At 34.3% G+C, this 19,415-nt stretch overlaps 1 protein-coding gene across 1 annotated transcript; it reads right to left on the reverse strand.

Annotated features, from left to right (window-relative positions):
• Nucleotides 1–294: 294 nt before the first annotated feature.
• Nucleotides 295–15,848, reverse strand: LOC114646109 (uncharacterized). Its single transcript, XM_028794104.2, has 6 exons — nucleotides 15,417–15,848; nucleotides 13,153–13,209; nucleotides 10,048–10,200; nucleotides 4,464–4,514; nucleotides 3,249–3,326; nucleotides 295–1,841 (listed from the first exon to the last, which is right to left on the reverse strand). Exons 1-6 carry the CDS (start codon nucleotides 15,582–15,584, stop codon nucleotides 1,716–1,718), a joined length of 633 nt encoding a protein of 210 aa, XP_028649937.1. The 5' UTR covers nucleotides 15,585–15,848; the 3' UTR covers nucleotides 295–1,715.
• Nucleotides 15,849–19,415: the final 3,567 nt, after the last annotated feature.

A 19,415-nucleotide genomic window follows, 5' to 3' on the forward strand; every position in this document is an offset into this window, starting at 1 on the left:
TGTGCCTAAAATGCAGATTTCTACACATGCTGTAGGGAATATAATAGATTACCCTATAAGCAGATGATACCACACATGCACCATTTATTCTCCACACAAAGGAAACTCCTCATTAAACTTTATGTAATATTGCATATATCCCCATCCCCAAAATGGATTTGCTCAAGATAGGGATTTGGTTAAGTATCTATTATTATATTATTGTTATGAAAGGACTCTGATAGAGACAGTGAGAGAGAGAGATGAAAAGATGACAAAAACTCTTTAAAAAAAATCCTGGGAAAAATAAACAAGTTTTGCATTATTAGACTTTAATTTATACATTGTAAAAAAATAAAGATCTCTTTACAATTAACATTATTTGTAAACTACAATTCATAATTACAAAAAAAAATATTGCTTTCCTAGAAAGTACATATTGCAAATTGTTATGGTCACTTCTTTTCTTAATAAAGTTTGCAAAAACCAGAGGTGAGAGTAAAGATAACTGCATTTTACTTTTCATTTAACCAGTTATAGGAAAAGATGCTGCTTTCAGCATAATAAAAGGGCCATCAATCTTAGGTTGAAGGCGATGGAGCAGATGAACAAAATACAAAAAGATTTAACAGTTTATAAGGACATTAAAGCATAACTTAGCAATGCTTGATTGAAGCAAACAAATCTTCACAACTGTGAATATTATAAAATCAACCAATCAAAACGACACCTTTTATTGGCTAACTGAACATATTACAATGTGCTAGCTTTAGGGGCTGTTCAAGGCTCTTCTTACAACTTGCCTGAAGAAGGGGCCTGAGTTCTCTTGAAAGCTTGAATATTTTAATCTTTTTGGTTGACCTCTAAAAAGTGTTGTTTTGCTTGACTTGTCGTCGCATCCATAATGGCTAACACAGTACAACACCCTACTACTACATATAATCAATCAATCAGAAAGCACTGTAACTGGTGCTGTTTGATTATTATTTTTCTATCCAGTGATAGATTAAGTTTAAATTAAATAAAGCCCAAAAAAGTACTTCTAACATTATGTGTAAAACAATTTAAAAATAAAAAGGTTACCAAGTACCAAAACATAGGACTTGCCTTTTTTCCTTTTGCATACTTTGCTTTGTGGATTTTCTTTCTTTTTGCACTTAGTGCAAAACGTATCATGAAAGACTAAAAATTCATTCTGGACATTTCATATTACAAATTATATCAGCAAACTGCTGGACATTTTAAGTTTATGAAAATGAATGAGTCCACAGTAAACCCTGCAAAATTAAACTGTACAGGGTGATTTGAAACATCAACGGCATTACACTTATAACATTCATTACATTACATAAGATCAGAGGCAAAGTAGTAAGTGAAAGCACAAAATATAAATGTTTTTAATAAATAATCCAGGAGCTTATTGTTTAATTGCATGTAATAAGAAAAACAAAATGATTGACAGAGTTATAAGCTGCAAGTAAATGGAAAGCATCTCAGGGTTCTTAAGTGCTATAGCACATTACGAAACCCAAGTAGACAGGCATTGAACATTAAACAGACATTAAATTAACTGGAGTACCTGAGTAGCTTCAACTTTTCCTTCCTTTATACATTTTTTTTTTAAATCCAGACAGGAAAAACCTGAGAACGATGATTTCCAACTTTGCTCCAATCCTAAACCGTCCATTCAAATTTATTTGTATTAAGTTATTGTACCCTGTTTGACTTTTATCTGTTTAAGGTAATGCCATTGTGACTGTGACTTCTTTATCGCATTTTTTCTTTTTCCATTTGTGAGGGAGACATTCAAGGAGTCTGGGTAGTTCTTCTATTGCTTTTCTCTGAATAAGAGGGTCATTTAACTGCAACAGACACAAAAAAGTAAAAAGATCAGGTAAGGCTTTTTTTTTGTCAAGGTATAAAGTGTCAGGACTATTAAGCACATTATTTCAGCATTTGATTTCTATCCAGATGGAAAGTCAAGAGTAACACATTAATAAAATAGTTCTTTTTTAACTAACTTTTGATTAACTTATTTAATTCTTCATTTTTGATTAAACCACACTAAAAAATATGACTACATGACCCTATATGAACATAGAGTATACATTTCATCTTATACATCTTTTGGGAAGGTGGATGAAAAACCTTCACAAACACCAGGAGGTTTGCAAACTAAATGCAGATAATGATGGGGAAAAAGATCTGAACCCGGAATACTGGATCCTGAAAGGCAGCAGCACTCATCACTGCACTGCGCAACCATATCTGTGATAGTGAATCATTTAAAAGTTACGAAAAACAAGAGCTGCAGTGGAGGTCCCATTCTGAATTAAATAACGTGCAAAGTTTCTTTTAGCTCCACTGACATTTCTTTTCTTTACCTTTTCCGCATACTGATCATAATCGAGGACATATAAGGGTATATGTAGGTATCTGGTGAATCATTCACCCTTTAGTAAGCCACCCTTGCTACCCATACTAATTAGTGCCAAAAAATGGTTGTCAAACATTCACTAGGGAAGCGGGGTAGAAGGCTGGTTGTCTGTTACATGTTAAAATAAATTTTATTTGATTCAACTTATCCACACCAATGGCTACAGGTTTTCTTTCCAGTCTCTTAGTTGTTAGTTGACTTACTGATTTGGTATCTACTATATCATTCAAGAAGTTCCCATTACATTGGTTGAATGCTGCCCAGTCACCACAAAGTACACCAGCAATTGTAAGTGGCATTAAAAGGTTTTCAAAGGAAAATCCATTCTCCCCATAATTCCAAGTTCATAGATGACAGTAAAACAGGTCCTCACATATTGTTTAAAAAAGTATCGCCTGGGAAGAATATGAAGGATAAGTTCTCCAAATTTTTGTAGCAGAAACAAATTATAATTTTTTTACTAACATATTAGGTAATAAAACAATGCATATTCATTAGTCACCATCAGAATAAGGTGGTAATAGACAGTAATCTTTCAACATGTGCAAACACAGATCAAGGTACTAGGCACAGAACATAATGTCTCAGTCCTAAAAATTCCAACAAGAACCTGTCCTATTGATCTGGTTCCAACATAGCTAATTTATCCTGGCCTTGTGTGTACTAGTATAATTTTCGTATTTCTGTTGTCATTGCTTATTTCAGGAGTGTTTTGTATCCTGCTTTTTGCGCAGTACTGTGAGCTCACTTGTAAACATTGCAGCGTGTAAAGGAACATAAGAGAGTATAAAGGAGTAGAAGGACAGCAGAATAATAACAAATATAAAATTACCTGATGTTTTGCTTTTTTAAGCTTTTGAATTTGAAGTTTTTCCAATTCTTCTGCTGTAAAGGAACCTTCACATTTATCCTGTATAAAGGTAAAATAAACATTCATATATTTTACTAGTTCCTGCAAACATATTTTACTTCTGAGTGTACTGAAACTGCTTCAAATTGAAATTTTGCATATCTCCATTTTTTTGCTAAAATTACAGTCTTTAATATTGCATTTATAAAACAAAGTGCCAAAAAAATGTGTAACCCATTATCTATTAATATTATTATTTAAATTAATAACAGTGCCACCTACTAATTTAGGCAGAATACTGTATATACAGTACTTTCTGCCTTTGATTTTGAATTCATAATGTGTTTTTCTGTCAAGCTGGCTATTTTTGCATTATGGAAATTGTACATTGTTTATCTGCCACTTTGCTTGTGTGAGTAAACTCTGATATCTTTGGACTAAATGTTTTTATTAAATGTTTGTGTAATTTGAAGTCAAGAAAAAACATGCTTATTGAGTGTTTACAATATTACTATATAGCTTGGTAATGCACACTTCTTATTTTTAGAGACTGAAACTCAATAGTCAGCTTATATAAAAAAGAAAGCATGTGTGTTCCCCCATACATGTTTAATTCTCTTAAAGTGTATAATCTTCACTGAGAACTCTAAACGATAACATAAAGTCTCTTGGAAAATCTCAGGTTGTGTTTGTTATTACAGTGTACTTACACTGTAACTGCACAGTAACTTCTTATAAATATACATTTTTCCTGGCCATTATAAGTGTGTGCACTCCAGTAAACTCCATAACAGGTTACATGCCAACCTATATCAATGAAATTGTTTTTGAAATGCTATTTGTCTCCATGCTTGCTTTTGCTCTAAATTATCTAGATGAAAGTTTAGTTTGCTGTTACTTTTTTATTTGGCTTTCATTCATTAATATTACAGGCAGAATTAACATTTGGTAGTTATGCAAAAGGATTAACAATTTGTCAGGTAGAAAAAACAACTTAAAGTACTTTAGGTATATTTGCATTAAATATGTTTTTTACTTGTTACCATAAAATGTGCATGTATTCATTAGATGTGTATTGCCAGTTCTCTTTATTAAATTTTATGCGATAAATAGTGTACAATAGGAATAAGTATGTTCAGAAAATGGAAATATATATCAAAGCACATATAAAACTAAATTTGTTTCAAAAGTCCTTACCTCTTTTAAAGGTGTTTTTAATTTTGACTCTTCCTGTTTGTTACACCGTACCTGTTTAACAAATCAAATGTATACATTAGCTGAAAATCATTGTTACACCACAATAAGCCTCAGCGTACTTAAAAGAAAACTTTAATATCCATCATATATTAAAAAAACACTTATTATAGTCAATACATTGTTATTTAAAAAATAGAAATACTTCTAAAAGTTTCAAAAACTTGACATTTTCCCGAACTAAAATTTATAGATCCAAAATAAAACAATATAAATTTAATAAATTGTGCATTTTCACGAGTATGCCAAGCATGTTATATGCTATAACAAATACATCATATCAATTCATCCATCCATCACCAAGCCCACTTAATCTAATATAGGATTGCTAGGAGGTAGAACAATTGCTGCTAAATCCAACACAATGCAGGAAGCAACCCTAGAGAGGACACCAATCCAGAGTATAGTCCAAAAATACTTGCAAACTAAAAACACAAAACAATCTTTAATGTAGAAAGTATTTTAATGTATGTGTGTGTATATATATCTGTGTGGGCATTCACCTGAATAGGTTTACCTGCATGTTCATAAATATTTTTTCCTCCTAACTGCCAATCATGTGGTTATGATGGATGGATGGACAGACAGACAGTCAAGGGGGTAGAACATGTGCTTTAAGGGACTTAAATTATGGTATGATTGTTGGAGCTAGATGTGGTGGTTCCAGCATTTCAGAAACACTTGCCCTACTCAGATTTTCTTTTACTAGAGTTACTAGAGTTTAGAGACAATAGCGCACTAGAAGTTTCTATGGAAGAAAACACTTTATTAATGAAAAAGGTCAGAGGATAACAGACAGAGAAATTTGATGTAACAGATATGCCACAAATACTCAAATAACTGTGCTTTACCATTGTTATGTACAGAAGTGAATTTCTGAGTGCATAACTTGTCAGACCTTGAGGTGGACAGACTACGGCGACAGAAGACCATGCCAGGTTCACACTCTTTTTGGCTAAAACAGTCAGATGTGGTCATATCATTATCAAACTTGGATGATTAAAGATTAACAACATTACATCTGATCTGACAAATTATTATTTTTGCAATGACATGGCAGGGTCATGATAGGGTCAGAATTTATTATAAAACAACTAAAAAAACAAGAGTGTTTAACTAATGAACAAAATTATCCAACACCAACTAACTGTCACTGTGTGATACAATAACCACCACTAGTTAAAAAAAAGGTCAATCCAATTAAACACTCCAAGGCTTGATCATTGGCAGCCCTATAATATATAAACTCACTTACCGAGCCTCATCATCAGCATTAGGTTGCCAGCAAAAAGACTGAACAAACATATAACACTACTATCAAAGGAAATTCATTATAAGATAATGGGTTAAAAACTGTATCCATCCAGAAGGGGCTACAAAGCAATTTTTGAGGATCTGGGAATCCACCTATCCAAAGTGAAAGCCATAATCTTAAAATGGTAAACACCTGGAATGGCAGTGGATCTTCCAAGGAGTGGCCAGCTTGCTAAAATAACTTCATAATCATTCAGGAAGTCACAAAGAATTCTAATAAAGTTACAAAGAACTATGGGCATCTGTTGCCTCAGTGTTAATGAGTCCACAATCAAAAAGACAATGGGCAATTATGGGTTTCACTGGATAGCACCAACGTGGAAACTGCTGCTGTCAAGGAAGAACGTAAAGGCGTGTTTTTTATTTTTGCAGAAAGCTTATGGATTATTCCCAAGGCTTTTGAGAACATGTTCTGTAGATGGAAGAGACTATAGTCAGACTTTTTGGACATCTCAGGTCTATTTGTCATAACTCTGCACTGCCATAAGTTCTGCTCTGTATGAGAACATTCATATTGAGAAAATCTATTAATCCTTCCATAAGCTGAAGATGAAGTACATGTAGTGATCATGAAACAAGATAATAACCCAAAACACAAAAAAAATGTTCAAATTAGAATAGCTAAAAAGAAACAAAATTGAACTTTTGGACTGATCTAGTCAAAGTACAGCCTTAAACGCAATAGATATGCTTCTGCAGGACCTACCAATATTTCTGAATCAATTCAGCAAAAATTAAGCTAAAATTCCTACATGGTGATGTGGAAGAGTGGTGTTGAATTATAGTGTGCATTTGATTGTGAAAAAGTGTAAAAATATCACAGCTAGTTATGAAGTACAAAGAAGCAATTACCTTTCTGGTGCTAAATATCTTTTTCATTTACAGTCCTGCCAAAAGACTGGTGCCCTGACCAGGAATTGTTCCTGCCTTGTGCCATTACAGTATGCTTGCTGAGATGAGCAGGTTAAGAAAATGGATGGATGGATGGACGTATTACACTATGTTGCTTGCTTTTCCTTTTTATTTCCTTCTTTCATTATTTTCTTTTAATTCTTGCTTTTGCATTATTATGTTATATCAGTATGTGAGAAATATAGTTCTCTGGTTCTGCCAGGAGAAACAGTGATTAGTTATTTGTACCAAAGCAGTATTACCTAGAGTTACCACATCATGGCATTAAAAACCTTACCACTGCAGAACCCTGCTAGCACACTAAGAGCACTTCAGATAACAGAGATAGAGTGGAGGCATCCTAGTCACTACAGCAACTTTCACTCTACCAATATACATTTGAGTTTCACAGAAAAGCCTGTTATGATGCTTAATGGTTCTTTGATATAAAAAGCCTGGAAAGTATATATTTTTATTTGTATCATGAATAATTTGTGTTGTTGTTGTGGTTATTTTGTTGCGTTGGAGGCCCTCAAGCAACATTGTAATCGGAATGACGTTTCCACAGTACATTTGCAGCACTCAATCTGGTTCATTCATGGACTTAACACTCCCTGCTAGACACACACTTAAAGAAAGACTTTTCTAATATAAACACACATTGGGAGTTCAGGAATATAAATTGAGATGGATTCATGAACGGTTTGCATGGTCTACTCAAAAACTATTCAGCGTAAATACTTTTATTTTCTGAATCATGTGGGAGCTTGATTCAAGCAAGTAATTGTCATACATTTGAAATAAAGCCGTGTTTTATCTAGAGTTGAAACTCTCTCATAATTTCTTACCCTGCAAGCAAGGAATGTTCAATACATGCAATATTTACTGATCCACTCTCTAGTTTACATAACTACTCACTTAATCAGCTAGGGTGCATGTGTTTTGATTTGGGAATGTCAGGGAAGGGCTGTGGTTACACTACATATAGAGAAATAAATGTTATTTCATATATGGTATTTTAAATGCATTTTACACAAGAGTTCTTAATTATTGTTCATGGACTAGTAATTGAAAAGGCTAGGTAATGTAGTTCTATCCTTGCCTGATGTATGAGAGGCAGGTCCAGAATTCACCTTTTAGTGCAACAGACTCTTACCTCTTGGGAACTAGATCATCTTTAAACAAAAAAATTCCTGAGTAGGAAAAACAGACAGAAAGAGAGAGGTTAGGAGCATGCGCTGATACAGCACATTGCTGTACCAACCACATGGCAAATTAACTCAGGATCCCAGATTAGGATTCGAGTGCAGCCATGCAACGGGTGACACCTCAGCACCACACTAGTTCAGATGGAATAGAACTGTGTGAGGTTTTTTATGTTGGCTGGAGTGCCAAACCCCAGGTTGGAGGGCCTACATGGAAATCACTAAATGACTTAAATTAATGGAAAGCAGCTGATAGTTCAGAGAGTGAGAAAGTGATCAAGCTTAACAGATGAATTTGTAGCAAATGATAAACTGATGTGTAGAAATTAATTATATATTTGTAAAGTGGTCTTTTAAATTTAGAAGGAAAAAAAAAAACAAAGGAAAACATAGCTGAGATGTATGTATGTGAACTGGTGCACTGAGTCACCACATAACGAATCTCTAAATATATCAGAATGTGTAGATTCACATATTATAGTGATGAGAAAAAATATTTTAAATAAAATAATATGGTGACTAGAGAGATACTTGAATGATTGCCCCAGAAGCTTTTTTGTGCCAACAAGATATGTGAAAAAGGTAGGCACCCAGTTTGTCTGAAGTGGAAGCATAAACGATGTAGTGATGTAATGGGAAGTAGGCAGGCAGTTGAGTGCAACCTTTGTTTATAGAAAGTATGTGTGGGGTGCAGTAGGCTGATACAGTAAGTGTAAATTTAGATATCAGCAGTAGAAGTTTTTTCTTTACAGAAATTGGGGACATTTTGCTGCTTAGGTGAAGTGTTGTGTGCTGACAGCAGTGATAGCCTGGGTAAAAGAGTGTGGAAGACACGTCTCCCAGTTCCAACTCTAAAGGAGTCTGTCTGGAACTGAAAGGTAAAGTTTATGAAAACTGTTTGAGGAACAGTGTACTCTATTGGAGGGAGACATGATTCATGAGGTTTAAACATGAAGCATGTCCAGAAAAAACAGAGATGACAATAAACAAATGGATGTGTGGAGTGTCACAGATTGAGGGGAAGATGAATGCTGAATTTAGAGAAATACTTGGAATGGAGGCAAAATTGCTGAGCCGAATCATGATATCATGGTTTGGGCATCAACAAGAATGGAAGAGGATGATTGGGTGAAGAGGTATCCCAAGATAGAGGGAGAAAGCATGTGGCTCTGAGGGAGGATAAAGAAGATATGATTGGATGTGGTGTTTTAATGATATAAAAAACATGAGTTATCCCAAAGGAAGCAGAGAAGTACATAAAGTGGACAAAAAATTTGGGGGGCAACTGCCCAACCTTGATAAACATGGAAAATGGCTGTTGAAGATGATGAAAACTTCTGTTGGCAGCACTGTCTTATCAGCGCTTTCCATACAAGGCCCCTGTCTCCCCAGTCACTGCTGTGTAGGTGTGAATGTGTTAAATCAGATCATTTGCAACTGCGGTGTGAGAAACAATGGCTGCCTCACTTGTGATTTGCATGAAAGAAAAGCACCTTGCAGTGATTTGTTTTTTGTGGTCCGAGGGTATGCCTGGTGCCAATATTTATTGAAGACTTTGTGCACAATATGGAGAAAGTGTTCTGTCACAAAGAAGTGTGTATGAATGGATAGAGAAGTTCACGGAAGGTCACACGAGTGTAAGCCATGAAGAAGGAGCTCTATGCCCGTCCACGTCCACGACTAATGACAACATTAAGCATGCACGTGAAATGATTCCGTTGATGTGTTAAATCATTTGCAAATCAGCCATGGCTCATGTCTATGCAATAGTCCACAACAGACTTGGGTTTCGAAGGAAGCCCCACGAGGACGAAGAATCAAGTCTGATGAAGAGATGAAGACAGTTGTGCATTTGGAGCTTGCAGCTCAGCCAAAAACATTTTTAATGAAGAAATACAAAAGTGTATTGAAAAGCTGGGAGATTATGTCTAAAAATTATGTGTTTGTCTTTTCTGAAAGTTGATTAAAATAAATTCGACATGTACTGCCAGAGTGTGGATAATTTTTGACACACCTTTGTAGATGAAACTGATTTGGTTTTAGATGTTACTATTCTGAAAAAAAAATTAAACTGTAAAGTAAGGCAACAACATAATCCAAACATTAAATTAACTTACGCATCGTAGGCATCTGTTCATCCTGTGAAAGATATCAAGCGCTAGTGTAATGTTGAAGTGCAGTTCAGGTGTAGTTTCAGCAAGTTTATGAAGAACTTTACTGTAGAAGTGAAAAACTTTCTTCAAGACACAGTGATGCCGATTTTTGTCCATCTGCAAATATGAAGCATTAGTTATAATGGATGTTTAAAAATTAATCAACATTTCAAACATAATTTGATAATTAAATATTATACTCCATGAGTAACAGTCTAATAAAAAAGTTTTTCAACAATGAATTACATTGTATAATGAGATTTTAACACACAAGATACTGTTAAAGTATTAAATGTGGTGGAATATTCATGTATATAGTGAAAAAGTCACCACTACAAGCCAGCCAGATCCCAAGTGAAATAATATCAAACTAAAATATACAAAATCAAGCATTTTAAACCACACAGTGGCAGGATTAACATGAGAGTAAATACAGAAATAAACAATAAGACTTATCAGTTCTATGGCGGCTTCATCATCAGGACTTTGACCCACTCGAACAAGTCCCCCAAACCATCACCACAATTACATAATAACACCTACAGTCTTCCTTATTTTTCTGCTCAAACCAGCCATTGTCCCTTAAGCCTCTTAACTTGAAGTTCAGAGAGGTCTAGCATTTAGCAACCATTTATGCCACTGTATAAGTTACTCCATAAAGAACACACCAACTTGCCGTAGTCCAATAATTCATTAATGGACAGATGTTTTTAGCTTCCATTTGTTAATCAGATTCTACTTTGTTATCTGTGTGTTTTAACAAACCTGTGTCTTTAGGCATACTAATTCTGTATTTAGTAGTTTGTAAAATCTATACTTGCATTTTACCTGAGAACTAGTCACAGTGCTCTGCTCTCGCATTCAGTAAAGAGCGCTATACAAAAATAAACTGAACTGAATACAACTCTCGGACAAAACAGTTTCCTAAAGACTTCAGTGTATGTTGCAGAGCTAATGTCTAAATACACTTAGTAAGTGGAAGCTGCTTACTAAAAGTAGATTAGGTGGGTATTATGGAACCGTCAGGGCTAACTGCTCTTGAGGATACCCAGCTAGATCTTCATACTGCCAATTACAATCACCACTGGATGACACAGTATTCTAATTTCATAATTAGAAGTAACTCTGCACAGTTAACTATTAAGCTTCCTCCCCGTATTAACTAATTTCTAGCAAATAACTTGCATTCACTGGTGATGAATGATGGACAAATGTCACAGGCAGTCTTCTAAACACTTGCATCTAGGAAGAGTGTATTTGGTGCTGGCCTAGTTTTAAATGACTTCTACGAAGTCAGACTTTACAAGCCTAGTTACCACTGCATTATTCAAATGGTTTATATGTTACTTTACCTCATCCTTACAGCTGAGTAAATACAAAGTGAACATTTATTTCAGGAATGCTCTGCTTTATTAGAGTAGTACGTCACTGAATATTCTACCTGACTAATGAGCAATATCAATCTATTTTTAATCATGCATTCTTTCACTTTTCATGAACTATATAAGGGTATAAGAAGTATTTTATAATTACATATACAAATATAAAAGACTAAACAGGTTGATTTTAACACTTAATTATCTTGCTTCTTTAGAAGGGAAAGCCAAAAACACTGATTAGAGGATTCGTTTTTTTAACTCGAGCAGCCAGTAATTTTCACAATTTTGGAACCCTGGTTTTGAATTGTGACCAGTAACTATCTGTGTGAAACATGCAAAAAAAAAAAAAAAAAACTCATACATAGACAACATTAGTGAACAATATGATGTTTCAAATCCAGGCTTTGGAGTGCCAAACACTATTCTACTTTCTTCTCAGACTATAACTTCTAACATTAAAAAAAATAAATACAGTATGACTAAATATTGAACCTCTGAAATAATAAGAAAAAATGATGCAAAAAGTTTGTTGACAAAAACTACTGCAGCCATAGAAGGGAATGGAGAATTTCTGTGGGATGGAAGATGAGTTTTAGTGCTGAATGGATGTCTACCAAAAGCAGGCGAGTTCAGATTCAATTTTCTCTTAACTAAGACTAAACTCAGAATGCCGATACCAATTAACAGCTTTAATACAATAACAATAAAATAAAATAAAATAATAATAAATTGTTAACCTTTACAACATTAACATATATGAACATTTAAACTACATTAAGCACACAGTAAAACAGAACAATGTCAAATCTGATTAACATAAAGAAATAATGACATTGCAAATGCATTATAAATTACATACAGGGGTTGACAATGGACAAAGGTGTAGTAAAAATTCTAGTCAACAGCATTTCTGAAGAAAATAAACTTCTTGAGCAGAAGGGTCCACTGTCGGTTATAAGAGGTAAAATCACAAATAACGTCTAGTAAGTTAAGCATGTTGAAGTATATATTTTTCTTTTTTAATCAATGAAATGAAAATGTTTTGGAATATCAACATGTGCCTTTCTAAGTGTTACAACATGTCAAAGATAGAAAGGTTTCTCTTTATGGTTAGGTACAGTACATATCACTCAAAATGTCATCAAAGTGTAATTTTGAAACTTTTATTAGTATTTGAATCTCTATCATGAGTTGCACAGTGGTTGATGCTACTTCATGGATCCACTGTCCTGTGCTTAAATTACACACCCAATTATTGTCCATTTGGGTTTTGCACCTTCTCCCTCTCTCTGTGTGGGTTTTCCTCCAGGTACTCTGGTTTTCTGCCCACATAACCAAAGGTGTGGTGGTTAGGCTGGTGGATCCAAATTTGCTCTTTTGTTGTGTGCACAAGTTCACCCTGTAATGGACTGGCACCTTGTCCTGGACTGTTCCTGACTTTCATCCAGTGCTGCCATGTTAGGTGTTTGCTCCTCAAATCCTGAACTGAATTCAGGGGATTTGGGAATGTTAAGCCTATTTTATAACCCAGGACACCATATAAGAGGACAATACTTTTAAGAGTGCATATCCAGACTTCAGAGAATGGTCACGCTTGCAATCTTTATTTTCTTAAATCTCTGTTTATAAAACGGGTTGATATAGCTTGGTGTAATGGGACTCTTTGAGAGTAGCAATTCCTTAAACTTACCATAAGTGTTTCATACTGTTTGATACAAAGGATAATCCTGTCACCTCTTGAAATAATCTGTGAAGACAAGAATGTGCACTTAGATTTTCATATACAAGGAATAAAGGCACAAACAGAGAAAACTGAATACTGCTCTTTTTTTCGAATTATACTTCAGTTATATTCTTTTTTATTATGATAGGTTGGACAGGTTTGTAAAAGAAATCACCTGAGAATTGGTTTGAATTTTTTGTGATTGAGAAAATGGTTTAGAACTGATTAATTCATTAATTTGTGCATCTTATGATTTAAATATCAGTATATGTAGCCCAATATAAATTTTCAGTTCTTTCTCTTTTTCCTTTTGTATCATTTGAGGATTAGTATTTCCAAAGACTTTGCTACAGCAAGCAATTAAGTATTTCAATTAATTTTAGTGACATGCCACATGTATCTGGAATCATTTTTGTTTATTTTCAGATTCCACTTTTTTGTTGGCGGACTTCCACATTTTTAATCCAGTCTCTAGATCCTTGTATATCATAAACTTCTAACTTTTTTTTTTGTCACTACTATTATCATAACTAAATCTTTTCCTCTATGATGTAGGAGTTCAAGTGACACTAATGATAAGGATTGCAACCATTTAGCTTAATGGAAATTTGAAAGGCTGTACTTAAGTCTCACTGTTCTTGCACTTGCTGTCCTGCAGTCATCTTATTATTAGCCAAGTTAAGAATGTAATGATTGTTAACAAATTTAAAGGAGCTTTACTTATACTAGCAGTTTTACATTAAGAAATTCTTCTGCAACATGAAATAATATATAAATATATAATTACAACTTTTTAGTTATATTATTAAGAATGGCATTACTCTAATTCATTGTTGCACATCGTCCTAGCAGAAATATTGTGAGGATCCTAGCAGCATTAACTGCAAAGCAAGAGCAAACAGATTGGTAGTCATTTAAGTATGCATGGTTTTATGATGTGACAGGGAACTGGAGTATCCAGAACTCTGAAACTATGTGGCATCAGCGGTAATCACTGTGGAGTAGTACTGTACTAAGCAGATACTCATCCATCCATGTATTTTCAAAACTGATAAATCCATTTGAGGTAGTAAGGAGGTGGAGTGTATTTCAGTCACTTTAGTAGCAAGACAGACCCATACCTAGATAGGTCATCAGATATCGTAAGGCATGCTCAAGTTCACACATAATGTATACTCTCTCACAGCAGATTATTTTACAATTTCCACTTAACATAACATACATGTTTCTGGCAAGGCAGAGGGAAATTTACGCAGAATTGGGAAGACCATACAACCTCCATACAACCAGGTGACAGAACAGAGATTTGAAACCTGTCTTCCAGAGCTGTTAGTCAGCAACCCTAACTACTGTGCCTTCATACTGCTTTCCAAGCAAATAACCAATAAAAATCTATTTCCAGTTACTTATAGGTCCTGGCTTAATTCTTTATTTGTTTAGGTAACTTTTCAAGTTCTCTGTTCTGTATTTACTAATGTAATTAGACTCATGGCTTCACAGATAGACTTGGGTTTCAAGCCATCTCACTATGCATAAGGAATTTTTACACTCACTCCACATTCACATGGGTCTCTCATTTCCCCACTCATCCCAAAAATATACAAAAACTGGTGGCGTTAAACTGACATCATTTTTGTGAATGCAAGAGTGTTTCATCACTCCTGCTTTGAACCCAGTAATATCAGGACGGTATAGGATTTCTTTGTAACGGTGCCTGTAGCAGAAAAATCAGTTTCAAAAAGTTTTTGGGACACATACATTTTTGTTGGGTTACTTTTTAGATTATTTGTGTCTGCATAGTAACAGCAAAAAAAAAATAAATAAAAGAAGCTAAATGATTGATAACACAATTCCATTCACATTCTCTTACTCTATTTCTATACATTATGTTCAATCGTTTTCTCTTATTTAATAAGTGAGGCATTAACAAAACAATCTCTGAAAATGATTTGTAAGGTTTGGGTGGACAAATAATTAAACTCAAAAGATAACCAAGTCAAGTGACAGAATTGCACTTAGCCACTATTACCAAAAACAGTTTGGCCGCTTTGTAAGTGAAAGTAATTGCCACAGATTCATTTTGAAGCTCTGGTGCACTTCTCTTATCCCTGTGTCACTAACAACAGACAATTAAAACATCTCAGCAAGCCTCAACAAGTTCAGAAAACACCACAAGCCCACATTACAAAACCAAGCACCACAAAGAGAAAGTTTTAAATAAAATCACTTACTGGGCTCATTTTCAAGAGGTTTTGCAACTCGAGGACTGGTTTATCCATGTTTTTGCAGTGTCTCTGTTTAGAAACGCATCCGTTTTGTTCTTTATTGCACTTGCCTGTAGCAAGTACTTCACATGTTAACACAATTACTAAAGCTGCCACAAAGCACCAGCAAGCCATGCCTTAGGGTTGAATTTCGTATGCCTTTAGTCAATTTTATCTCTATGTATGTCAAGAAGTAGTGGTGGACCTGCCCCTTTTTTTAAGCTATGAAAGAAGATACGTCTTAAGAGTGACAAAAAAATTCCAAGTTTAAACAGGTCAGACACACCCCCAGATCTGTAACACATATTAAAAAATGACATCCTTAGTTGATAAGGAAAAAAATTTAAACAGTTTAGTAGCCTTTGTCATCTTGGTGTGATCTCACTTTTTAAACTTTCATTAGTCAAATTCCCATTTAGTAGATATTAACTAATATAATCATTGCATTAATTAATAAAACTTTGTGTGTGTGTGTGTGTGTGTGTGTGTGTGTATATATATATATATATATATATATATACACACACACACACACACACACACACACGGCATTATATTTGGGTCATTACATTTGTCAGTCTTGGTGGTTACGTTCCAGATGCTAATTATAGGTGAGAATTAACCTTGTGAGGTAAGGTTAGCAAGATTCAGCTTGCATGGAGTATCTAAACCTGTCTTTAATGCTTTTTTTAGCAGGCCATTTCACACAAAAAATTGATATGGATTTTTTTGTTTTGTTGTTAATTCTTCATAAGACATCCCATTAAAAATGTGTCAGTTATTCCATATGACACTTTTCACTGAAGCATGGATTGTGTGTCTGTATGCCATTTTGCCTAACACACATTGTAGGTCTTTAGGATGAAGCCAAAATACCCTTCCTGGCTGATGAATCATTTTTCATGAACTCTTCTCTTTGCTTCTGCCAAACATGCGATTGTTTTGGATGCTATACATTAGTTTGACTCCCATTAGCTGTTTACTTTATATAGCACCATTACATATCAGTGTATGAATGAAAATAACATATATTTGACAGGAAGAGAAATTATGCAAAATGGTGTTTTGTGTCCTTTTTTTCTAGATGTAGCACTTGGCAATACACTTGTATAGTGGAACTCAGTATCTGAATCCTAAGACAAATTCCCTCTACTAGTTCAAGATGGGACTTCATTTGGGCTTTCCTCAAATATGGCTTTCCTTCTTGCACTTATGTCACTCAACCCAAAGTGATGGAGTAACTAATTATTGACTGACTTGCAAATTGTTAACAGCTATTTTTGGCTTCTCTAACCATTTTTATTCTTGATCAGCTGCTTGTATAAAAATCATGGGAAGATGTGCGTGTGTTCCATTTCTTGCTAAGTGATTTGAAAGCACTGCTTCGCATTCTCAGCACCTTTAAAATCTTTTTATATCACTCATGTCAGTTGTGTACTGTTTTTTAATTTTTGTGAAAGTCCTTTTACAATTATACTGTTTTGCCTGCAATGACCAGCAGGGTGATCTCACAAAGACATGTGAATTTAACTTATAAAGATGGGTAAATTCCCCAAAACTAACTATTCAAAATGAGACAGATTGAGACTCTGCCTTTAAACAAAAGTATGTTCAAAGGGGGAAACTACATTTCAGAGATGGATTCTTCAGTTTTGTATTCTTTATTTACTTTTCTTGTTATAATCAAAGTGATTACTGTCCATCAAAGTGTTGTTTTTGATCCAGTTTAGATGTACCTTAACTTTCAACTGTAATACTGCAAACAGTGGTAGCATTCTAGCGTGGAAAAGGGGATATACTTTCTACAACATTCTTTAACCTTATAAAACATCTGTGGAGAGACCTGAATATGGCAGTTTACAGACTCTTCTCATTCCTTCTAACAGAGCTTGAGTGGATCTGCCAGAAGGAAAGAAATAAAGCTCCCATATCCAGGTGAGCAAAGCTTGTAGAGACTTACTCAAGGAGTCTCAAATCTGTAATTGCTGCCAAAGGAGCTTCTACACAGTGCTGAATTAAAGGTCTAAAGCTTATATGAATGAGAGATTTCAGTTTTTGAGTTTTAATAAATTTACAACCCTTCCTGAAAACATGTTTTCAGTTTGTCACTATGGGTTATTGAGTACAGAATGATGGCCAAAAATGGCATATTTTATGCATTTAAGATTAAATCTACAGCACAATAAAGTGTAATAAATCCAACGCATGTAAGATGACTCAATAAGAATGAAAACTAAAAATTACTCGGGAGGTACCAAAATTGTCCTACTTTGCCAGGATGTTAACATGGATAGGAATGTTACATGGTTTGAAGAAAGTCAAGCATGGATAAAAGAAGACTATTGAATATGCAAAGTCATGCCGTATTTGCTTACTTGACACAATTCAGGCCATCTCATATTGAGCAAATGAAAATAGCGCTATATTGAAAACAGAGCATCCATAATCAGGCAAACAACTTTTTAAAAATCAGTTTGAAAAAAAGAAAAGAATGAAGAAAAATACCGGAAAGAGTAAAGTTTGGAAATTTCACAATTTGCTTTTTAAAACAGATTAATCTTTAATGTACCCTAGATCTTCTTTCAAAGTTGGAAATCACACACATACATTTTGACATACATGGCCATGGCCTCATCTGTTGTGTGACTTCTATTACCACATAACATTACAAAATCAGGTAATATGTTGGATCTTTGAAATAACAGACAATTAGTAGATGACCAAACCAATATAAAAAAGAAACACATAATAAAATGCACAAAAATCAGAGCAACAAATCATATATATATGCTTGTGGCCTTCTTATTAGATATACATATCTAGTAGCAAGCCCATCGAATTTGACAAGACAGACTAAATCATGTGGCACACATTGACTGCAGTGGGTTTCAGAAGAAGACCTTTACTTCAACCTTTACATTTTGTAGGTCTCCAATTTTGTAACTGCAAAAACTCATAATCAATTTAATGTATATACAGTATCTCCTTATTTTGATGTGCTATGTATTTCAATAGTGCAGGTACACTGAAAATGACATGTTGATTTAGCCCCATTCTCCTACAACAAATGTTTTTGTATGATGTGCGTTTCCTTAAAGCTCATACAATTTTAATAGTACATTTGTAGAAATGCCCACAGACCCTTACAACATTAGTAAATGCCCTCAAGTATTATATGTTCCTTCTACAATTAAAACAGTAAAAAAAAAATTCTGCCACTTTAAGTGTATCTGGGGCAAGGTACTTGAGATTGTGTAATTGACTTACTATGACTAAAAAAATAGGGAGGCTGGAAATATTTTGCGTGTTGACCACAGGTCATGACCTACATTACTTTATAACCCACTCATACTTATGAAGTATTGGCATACTTGAATGCAAAAGGCTGGTAGGCTGTTTATTATTACAAAATCCAAATTACAGTTTCAGTAATGTACTAAGGAAAATTTGATTCAATTTTGCATAAGGTCATCTTTCAGACATATTAGTTTTCATGCATACAGTTAAAAACCGTACTCAAAAACATTTGTTATATTTAATATTTATTTTCATATCATTATTTTTTTTTCCATTTCACATTGAGAGGTCAATTCATTACTGAACCGTGTCCTCTTCACCAAATTGACTGCTCTGTTGGTTACAGTATCACTGGTGCAGGCTGTGCTGTTTAAAGCAGACACACATTAAATAATAGATCATAAAATTGTGCAATTCAAAAGATAAAAGGGTAAGACTTAAAAAGGTAGATTTGCATCCGGCATGCTAGTGAAAAAAAAAACAAAGTTTACATATAAGCATACATACCAATATGCATAAACAGTAACTCTGACACCCATACAGTTTATAAACTATGTAAAAGAAATCATGTAGATTTCAGAAGATAAATAAAAAAAGATATGGGGAAATAACAGGAGCAAGATAAAAAAAACTCCAGTTATACACATTCCTTTGAGTCATGAAAAGTCC

Source organism: Erpetoichthys calabaricus, chromosome 1 (assembly GCF_900747795.2).
Source record: "Erpetoichthys calabaricus chromosome 1, fErpCal1.3, whole genome shotgun sequence".
Classification (NCBI taxonomy): Eukaryota; Metazoa; Chordata; class Cladistia; order Polypteriformes; family Polypteridae; genus Erpetoichthys; species Erpetoichthys calabaricus.

Coding starts and splice junctions, on each gene's coding strand:
- LOC114646109 (XM_028794104.2), bottom strand. CDS start 15,584: ATGGCTTGCTGGTGCTTTGTGGCAGCTTTAGTAATTGTGTTAACATGT. Junction 3,327..4,463: donor TAAAAACACCTTTAAAAGAG/GTAAGGACTTTT, acceptor ACCTTTATACAG/GATAAATGTGAAGGTTCCTT. Junction 1,842..3,248: donor TTAAAAAAGCAAAACATCAG/GTAATTTTATAT, acceptor TGTCTGTTGCAG/TTAAATGACCCTCTTATTCA.